The sequence below is a fragment of the Camelina sativa genome, chromosome 17 (assembly GCF_030686135.1).
Source record: "Camelina sativa cultivar CO46 ecotype springtype chromosome 17, ASM3068613v1".
In the NCBI taxonomy this organism is placed as follows: domain Eukaryota; kingdom Viridiplantae; phylum Streptophyta; class Magnoliopsida; order Brassicales; family Brassicaceae; genus Camelina; species Camelina sativa.
The window spans coordinates 39615053-39624265 of NC_141896.1; the positions used below are offsets into that span (position 1 = coordinate 39615053).

Below are 9213 nucleotides of genomic sequence, written 5' to 3' on the forward strand. Positions count from 1 at the left end.
TATATTCATTGACTCATATAATAACCAACCAAAACATGATAAGTGGACCATCGTCTCATTTATTAATGTTTTGACGGCAAGTAAGCAAAATATCTTACTATAGTGTCCCGATTACAATCGACTTCAAATCCCGACCAGTCGTGTATGTTTTCTTTGTATGCAAATTGTTAGGATACAAACAATGTCCTATATCTGAAGATTAGAAAATAAGTTTTTAATATATAAGCCAAGATCAATTCTAATTAGTATGAGGTTTTTTGGGAATGAGCCCAATAAGAAATTCGTGCAGCCTTTGCCATCTGGACCCAGAGCGGACAATATCATACTAATAGGGGAGTTGACTTGGACTTGGAAAGCCCAACAATTGGTATCAAAGCCTATGTCGAAAAGTGGACCTAGGGGAATGGGGGTGGGCTTTGTGTTTCCGTGTGGGAGGATCTCTCAAAAAGATGACATGATTAAGGTTGACTCAAAAATACTTCAGGAATAAAGAGGTACCGGATTCAGGGCCATAGGATCGTGGTATATGGTTTGAAAGGAGGTTTGTTGGGATACAACTCTAATTAGTATGAGGCCTGAGTCCAATAAAAAATCCGTGAGAGCTAGACTACTTGGACCTAAAGTGGACAATATCATACTAATAGGAGAGCTGGCTTGGGCTTGGAAAGCCCAACACAAATGTTTTCGCTAAAGACTTTTGGCAACTTAGCTGTAAACACTTTGGACAGGTAAGTCTCATAGTCGTCAATCTCTTTCTGCGTTTATATGTTTCAAACTTTCAATTTGTTTATCTCTTTCTTATCTAGAGGAATAAACATAAGAGATTCAATATGTTTTTGTCAGCCTCCAAGCATTGCGATACACTTTAAATGTACATAAAAAAAACTTTTGGATAGATAGAGAAGAAACATTCTCATCTCGCCTCATTAATCTTAACTCCAAGCATTGGCTGAAAGTCGCCATCTCTGGGCGTCACAAACCTCGTGGAGGAGGAGGAAGAAGTGCTTGTGTCTTTAGTTTGAAAGGTTCCTAGAGAGGAGCTTGAGGTGTCATCAAATATCCAGTCGGGTTGGTAGCGTGGCTTAGAGGTTACATCACTGACCTCAACGTCTCCTGAAAGCATCGCCACCACTCTTGACATAGGTGGTCTTATAGCATGAGATGTCTGAGTGCACAGCAGAGCAATTTTTATCATGCGTTTCACTTCTTCCATGTTAAAGTCAGTCAGCTCCTGATCGATTATTTCAACTTCACGGCTTTTCTCATGTAGATTCCATGCCTATTAATTGTACACCACAATTTTATTAGCTAATTTAGCTTTATAACATTTCTAATCAAAATGTATATATATAAAACTAACAAGGACGTACGTACCCATTCAAGAAGATAATTTGTTTCATCATCCAGGCTCACATCAGAGATTTTCCTTCCACTAGCTAGCTCAAGAGCCACAACACCAAAGGCATACACATCTGTTTTCTCTGTTAGATGTCCACGCATGGCATACTCTGGCGCAAGATACCCTCTATATTGGTCATTGGTACAACATCATGTGTTATAAACCCATAGTATTGTTGCAAAGAAGAAAAATAGTAGAGGTTTTGGGGATACGTACATGGTCCCTGCCACTCTTGTACTTATGTGGGTTTTCTTGTCATCATATAGCTTTGCAAGCCCAAAATCAGAAACTTTTGGGAGCAGCTTAGAATCAAGCAAAATGTTGCTGGCCTTCACATCCCTGTGTACTATGCAAATACTTGCTTCCTCGTGGAGGTAGGCTAGACCTCTGGCTACTCCCAGGCATATCTCAAAACGGGTTGACCAATCAAGATGCAAAGCCTTTTCAGCTCCTGCAACATCCAAATCAGTTCGGCAGAGAATGAAGGATATATAAGTACTAATCTTGCTGCTCATTACTGACCATGGCCAAATAGTGCATGATCGAGACTTCCATTAGGGAGGTACTCATATACGAGCATACGATGATCTCCTTCATAGCAGCACCCGTAAAGCTTTACTAGGTTGCGATGCAGAACTGTAGAAATTGTTACGATTTCTGCCACAAATTGTCCCTTACCGTGTCTGGATCCAACCGACAACACTTTCACCGCAATCTCTCTACCATCATTCAGGTTTCCCTGTTGAATTAATGTGTTAGATCATAACAAAAAAAGACATTTGTTCATTTTGATATGAGGTTTACCTTATATACAGACCCAAACCCTCCCTCTCCAAGCTTGTTTGAGGGATCAAAATCTTGAGTGGCACTTTTAAGTTCAGAGTAAGTAAAAGTGTAAGGTTTTACGTCCATACTAAGTAGTTCTGCAAGAGACAATGTCGGTTCTTAAATAAATCAATTTAAAAGATGATACTCATATGAACTAATTTAGAAGGATGATACTGATGCTCGATCAAGGGATAGTTTGTGTTGTAATAACATATATACCTTCATCATCTGTGTAACGCTTTCGTCTTTTTCGGATGATGAAGAGAACCACGCCCACCAAAAAGATGATGAAAAGTCCTATGCCAACAATAGCACCCACAACAGTACCAGTCCCATGATTTTCCTTTGAAGGTGGCCTGTTAGCTACTGTTGGTGTAAAATCTGAACATCAATATGTAACACTCAGGCCTTAGGAGATAGAAAGAAACAAAACCTGTAGGCAAAAGATCAAGAAGAAAAAAAAAAAAGGAATTCGCTACTTGTTGTTGTTGTGATACCTGGTTTTGCACTGACGGCCGATATCAGTGGCCCATAAGTACCTTCAACAGGAATACTAAATGATCCTTTGCCACCCCATAAAAGAAGGATTTCAAGGTAATTTTCTGATACATTTGCTTTATATTCTCTCCGAACTGCTCCGACAGTAGAGTCACCAACTGTTCTGCGTATATCAAAATCCTTTGCAACAAGTCTTCCCTGGATATAACGAAGCTAGGTTTCAGAATTCAACAAGAAGATTATTACACCAACAAGTAAACTTGTAAGGCGGTAGGGCAGACCTGGACATAAATGTCAAAAGGTCGTCGTCCTAAAGCTTTCCACGTGTTAGAACCAACAATTACTAATTCAGCAAACTGAAGTCTTACTGTATAGACTCCATTTTCAAGCCCCAACCCATAATACCTTAGGGAAGATGAAGAATGTCTTGCTGACTGAAAAAGCTCTGAGTCCATAGTGTTGACAACCCACATATTATTACTACTCTGAGAATAAAATCCTACACTACTGGCTGCCCATCTCTGAACATCACTCACGAAAAAAGAAGCTGATCCAAGATCCTCCTCATCCCTCTCAAATACTGCTCCGCTAACAGACTGTATTTGTGAGCCTCCGCAGTTGATGGCAAAGTCAGAATCTAGACCACCAGTCATTAGTAGAGAAAACCTTATTAGAACATATATTGAGAACAATATAATGATTATGATGATATATCTCTGTCACTTACAGATTCCTTTGCCTCGATTGCAAGGGAAGTTCTTCTGCAGACACTTTAGTCCTGGTAGAACTCTTTTTAACAAAACATAAACAATTTCATTAAGAAAAAAAAAAAAAAAAAAAAACTGGAAGTTCAGGCATCAACAAGAACATAATATAATATAATAAAACTATCACCTCTTGTCTAGACCTTCCAAGGTGAACTTGTTAACAACAAGGTTGCTGCACAAATAACATACAGTTTTATTATAATTCTTATAAATGTTTCCTACAAAAGAAAAAAAGAAGCGCTGAGATTGAAAAACACCGTTAGTATAGTAGAGAGTGTTTTGTGTACTTACAGTTTCAAGTTTGGTAAGCTGACCCATGAAGGAAGACTACCAGACAGATCATTGTAGGATACATCTCTGAAAGAATAACGTACAGAAGAATTATGATTAGTATCTACATACAGAATAATTAGAAAGGACTTTGTAACTCACATATTGATCAAACTCCGGCTCTTTTCAGTGGGCAAAGAACCATTGAACGTGTTGTTTCCCAGAAACCTAATATGAAGACAACAAAAGTATTTTCCACAGTTATATATATATCACTGTGAGTATATTCATACCAACATGAAGACCCAAAAAAATAAATAGAAAACTTACAAGTGAGTAAGTCCACTTAAGTTGAAAAGTGAAGCCGGAATTGGTCCATGTAGTTTGTTGAAGCTTAAATCACTGGAAACACAGAGACATGAATGAGAGAAATAATATATATTATCAGCAATGATAAGACCACTTCGTTTTCTCGCAGTGACTTTCAGAGATGATCTCACTCGTTTTAAAGAAAATGCGGACGGACATATCACATATGTTGTACTTACACTAGTTCCAGACTTGAGTATTTCCCGATATCAGAGGGTATTGTCCCAGTGAGATTGCTGTTCCTAAATACTCTGCGACACATGAATGCATCATCAATGTTTATAGATACACGTAAGGAGGAGAGGGAAACACTTCACAGTTCATGATGAATTGGAGTACAAGTGTTGCCTTACAACATCTTTAGAGATTTCATGTCTTTGATGAATTCAAGAGAAGAGCTTCCATTGGATATATCACCAAGACTCCTACATTTTAGGATATGATGATTACGTGCATCAGAAGGAAAGAAGAGAAAAATAGCAAAAAAAAGTGATTGATTATGACACCAATGCAATAACACATACAGTTCACTCAAAGAAGTTAAGTTGGAAAATGACGACGGTATCGGACCACTTAAACCAGTTCCGTGAAGTTTCCTGTAGTAAAACGTGGTAGCAATTAATCATTGAATCCCAAAGTTTAAATGCCCATGAAGACTTTTCCATTAGGACTAAAAGAAGTTAACTATAAACAAGAGCAATGTTAACTATAAAAAGAAGTTAACTATAAAAAGAAAAGGAGTTAACTATAAACAAGAGCAATGTTTCTCTAAAAATTGATATCATTCTTACAAGATAACAAGTTTGGTCCATTTTCCTATAAGTTCCGGTATCGGACCAGTAATGTCCAGATTGTTTAACCAACTGGTACAAAAAATAATAATAATGTAAATTAATTAATATTACAAAACTGTAGAATTCCAACGATAAAACTTAAATATATGTGAATTTAATCAAATAAATAAAATCTTACGCCTCTTCCAGCTCGACAAGATTAGCAAACGATGAAGGTATTCCCCCTCTAAGTCCAGAAGCTCCAAGGTATCTGCAATATAAATTGTAAGAAATACTAACAAACACTAGATTCTGGTGATTTTGAAAAATAAAATAAAATAAAGATCAATGAAAAAAAAATTATGTTCTAAGTCGCATGCATATCAACTAAAAGTTATAGACAATGATTAAAAATCATATTACAAATAAGATATATATAAATCCAAATTCGAATAAACATATATCTTAATTGTTTCCACTATATATAACATGTATTAAATCTTCATTTTATTATTTGTACCAAAAATTAAATTGTGTAAACATGACAAAAGAAATTATCTTGATAAAAAAAAGTCTTTATCAGCTGGCAGATCAAATGGAAGGGCGTGTTAAATTTTTCATTAATCTGATGTAGGATAAGTTAAATGAAACTGTTAAATCTCTTTCCACACCTCTACTTTTAAATGTATAATTGCAATACTAAACTATTAAGTAACACATGTATCACAGGTTAAATCTAAGAAACACTTAAACATTGAAATTATACTCTCTCCATTTTAAAATATAGGATGTTTTAACTAAAGCACTCAGATTAAGAAGTTTTTACTTTTAACAAGTTCAACCAATCAGAAACAATACTGCATAATATAAAATACTAAACTAATCTAAAAGTTGCATAGAAACTTGAAAGCATCCTATATGAAACAAAAAACTTCTCTAAAACATCTTATATTTTGAAACGGAGGGAGTAGTATATACTAAATTAGAAAACTGTAAAAATCTAACATCTTTATATATACAAATAAAAAAAAAAATGTGTTAAAATCCTAGTTATCAATTTAAAAAAAGTTTCTGAAATTAATTACATAAAAGTACTTTGTGTATTCTCACATTTTTATTAGTTTTGTACAAGTCCCAATCTCAGCTGGTACAGAACCGGAAAAGTTATTTACACCAAGTCCACTGCATGAAGAAAACACATACAAGATAGGTTTAATAATAAGAAAGCATCAAAATTTGACATTTATGATATCTTTTAAGAAGAATGAAGACGAAGAAGAAGCTTACAGGGATTTCAATTCTGTAAGCAAACCAATTTCCTTGGGAATGGGGCCAGACAAGGCATTGATCCCAAAAGTCCTACAGTAGTTGAGAGAACAATTGGAGCGTGCGAGACAAGAAAGAGAGATCAATAAAAGGAAGAAGAAGAGAAGGTGAGCCTTATATAATTACATCCATTCCATTTGAGTCAAGTTTCCAATTGCAGGAGAAATGGAGCCTGTTAGATAATTTCGACCCAGGTTCCTGAAAGAAAGATGCATTATTCATTTTTTTTTTTTTGACGATGATAAGAATTCAAGAAAAAGGTAAAGTCTATGTCAATATACAGATTTTTGAGGTGTGTCAAAGTCCAGAGCTGTGAAGGTATAGGTCCTCCAACATCTTTCTCAGAAACCTTGCTGTGAAACAACAATATGGCAACATCGTTCCAGTGGGTAAATGCACAAAGAATAACAAAAAAAAGAAATAAAGAGAAAGATATGTAAACTGTACGTACAGTGCTGTGATGCGGCAGATTGTGGAGCTGTCGAACTTGCAGTCGCATTTGATAAAAGGGTTGTAGTTTTTGTCGTCGATGGTGATACTATCCTCGATTGCGGCGCCGGAGCAAAGTTCGCCGCTGATGTTCCATTCCTTCGAAGCCTGGATCCTCCAACCAGCGAAGATGGAGTTCAAAGTTCGCGCTGTTTGCAGTTTATCCCACAACAAACCGTCAGTCTTTTTTTATTTATTTTAAACCAAAAAAGTTGTAATTTAATGATTTCAAAGTACGTAGCATATATATCACCTTCGTCCGGATGAGTAGTGGGAGTGGCTCCGGTTCGGGTTTGAGCTCGAACTAGGTGAACCGAACTGGAGATACACAAGAGGAGCCAGACGGTGAGTAGCAGACACGTGTGCATCGTCGTCGATCGGAGGTTTGTTTACTCTCTTTTTTTTTGGTTCACAACAACGGTTTTTTTTGGTATCAATCGTCTCCTTTTATATATGTTGTTTTAAAATTTATTATCATTATTATGAAATTAGTTTTATTGACTTGTATACATTGACTTATTGACTTATATATGTACCAAGCAAAACATGATAAGATTATTATGATGATGATGATCCAATTACAATTCATCCGAAATTTACCGTCGGCCATTGTTTCGTTGATGTTTGTCATTTTCCATCGCTCTTTCCTCCAGGCAGATCGATGATAAGTTTGGAAATATCTACTTAATTATCAAGATAGAGACTTGTGAATATGCAAAAAATGTTTTTGTAGGGAAGAAAAGACTTTTGATGTAAAGACTTTTGACAACTTGTTATTCGTTTTATCTCCGAAAGTTCTTCCCGTTCACCCATGTTTACTGTAAAAAAAAAATAGTCAGTCAGTGGTTTATATTTCAGTCGCTGGAACCACTCTCCGACTCTCTTTTGTAATCATAAATACGCGACAGATTGTTTCGTTGATGTTTGTCATTTTCCGTCGCTCTTTCCTTCAGGCAGATCGATGATAAGTTTGGGTCATAATAGAGACTTGTGAATATGCAAAAATGTTTTTGTGGGGAAGTAAAGACTTTTGATAACGTAAATTTTTTTGAATTTTATTGTGGTTAACCCATGTTTATAATCGACATTTTTTTGGTTGCAGTACAATTCATTCCCAAACATGGCTTTTATGATTTAAGTATTTGTATTGGGGCATTTTTCATTTTTATTTACGGTTTATTTACGGTTTATTTACGAAATAGTTATGCAAAATATTGATATATGGTTGACCAATTAATCATTCACCCTGTTATGTAACCGTAACCTTTGTTGAACAAAAGAAAAAACATTCGACAGAAAAAAGTTTGTCATCTATAAACAAAAAGATAAGATATTGGGGACTAGTTGTAGACATCCTGATTCCAGTGATAAACTTATCAGCCTCCGTTTTTTTAATATTCACAATTAGCACCACTGACACTGTACACAAAATGGATAGAAAGGGATACAATGGATCACCTTGCCTGAGACCCCTCTTCGGTATGATTGATCCTCTCGATTGAGCATTTAGTAACACCTTATAATTGATACACACCACATTATGCAGGAAATTCACTTCTCACAAAAACCCATCTTCCTGAGCAAGTGTTCAATAAATGGACATTCAACCCGATTATATGCTTTACTCATATTCGTTTTAATAACTATGAATTTCCTTTTACATGATGGATTCGTCCGAAAGTCGTCAAATATTTTCTGTGCTATCAAAATATTCTCTAAAATTAGTCTTCCTTCCACAAACGCCGATTGTATTTCTGAGATGAGCTTTGGCAAGAACAATTTTAACAGCTGACATAGCACCTTTGAAATAACCTTATACCCAATATTACAGAGACTGATAGGTCGTAATTCAGTCATGCAAGTCGGCCTACCAGTCAAACAACTGTTAATCATATATAACCACTAGGAGTTGTCCCGTGCTACGCACGGGCTTATCTTCATATTTGTTCTATTGGCAATTTTTTTTACTGTTAGATTTTCATCTTTCTGTATTTTGTTTTCTTAATTGGTTTTTTTATTGATAAAAATGATATTAATTTTTGAGGGAAGAGTATGTATCTTAAGTAATTAAACTACACCCCCTCTTTGGAACGCTTTCTCTCTCTTCTCTCTCTCAAATCTTTCAGAGAGAGAAAGCTTTCTTTCTCATTTTCCGATGAAACTTATCGTCGGCTTTTTGTCTCCGGCTAAGTCCGGTTATATTTCTCGCCTAAGTGCGAGTGTATCATAGCTTTGGTGGCTATTTCTTTAGTTTTTTCTTCTTTTTGCAGAATCTCATAGATCTCCTTATGGTTTAAGGAGGCAAAGCCGAGTAGTGGACGGAGCTTCTAGATCGTCGGATTGCTCGATTCCATTCATGAGGGGTGTAAATCCTCATAACTTATTGGGGCTGTTAGATCGACTATGGATGACGGTTTCTCCTTGGGTTTGTGAATCGTGAAGAAAGGAATTCGGTGGCTGGTGAGGAACGGATTAGGAGAGCGTGTTTTGCGAC

General features: G+C 36.0%; 1 protein-coding gene across 4 annotated transcripts; it reads right to left on the reverse strand.

Annotated features, from left to right (window-relative positions):
• Positions 1-740: 740 nt before the first annotated feature.
• Positions 741-7401, reverse strand: LOC104758821 (putative LRR receptor-like serine/threonine-protein kinase At1g56130). 4 transcript variants are annotated; one of them, XR_015586409.1, is made up of 24 exons: positions 6973-7401; positions 6682-6868; positions 6512-6583; positions 6357-6428; positions 6192-6263; positions 6015-6086; positions 5104-5175; positions 4923-4994; positions 4656-4727; positions 4485-4556; positions 4311-4382; positions 4093-4164; positions 3925-3990; positions 3784-3849; positions 3620-3664; positions 3453-3514; positions 3007-3362; positions 2725-2923; positions 2447-2608; positions 2204-2322; positions 1922-2138; positions 1616-1850; positions 1375-1508; positions 741-1279 (listed from the first exon to the last, which is right to left on the reverse strand). XR_015586409.1 is itself a non-coding variant. In XM_087494458.1 (24 exons), the coding sequence occupies exons 1-24, from the start codon at positions 7085-7087 to the stop codon at positions 914-916; spliced, it is 3066 nt and encodes a 1021-aa protein (XP_087350584.1). In that variant the 5' UTR covers positions 7088-7401; the 3' UTR covers positions 741-913. The 4 variants fall into 4 exon arrangements, 1 of the variants encoding a protein (XP_087350584.1); XR_015586412.1 differs by having other exon boundaries at positions 1616-1839; positions 6973-7249; XR_015586410.1 differs by having other exon boundaries at positions 1375-1525; positions 1616-1839; positions 6973-7249.
• Between the last annotated feature and the right edge of the window lie 1812 nt (positions 7402-9213).

Bases quoted from the DNA above. Each gene is read 5' to 3' on its own strand.
- LOC104758821 (XM_087494458.1), bottom strand. From the start codon at position 7,087: ATGCACACGTGTCTGCTACTCACCGTCTGGCTCCTCTTGTGTATCTCC. The intron at 4,995-5,103 runs GTAAGATTTTAT...TTTTTGTACCAG, and splicing joins CTTGTCGAGCTGGAAGAGGC to TTGGTTAAACAATCTGGACA. The intron at 4,165-4,310 runs GTAAGTACAACA...CTGTGTTTCCAG, and splicing joins TACTCAAGTCTGGAACTAGT to TGATTTAAGCTTCAACAAAC.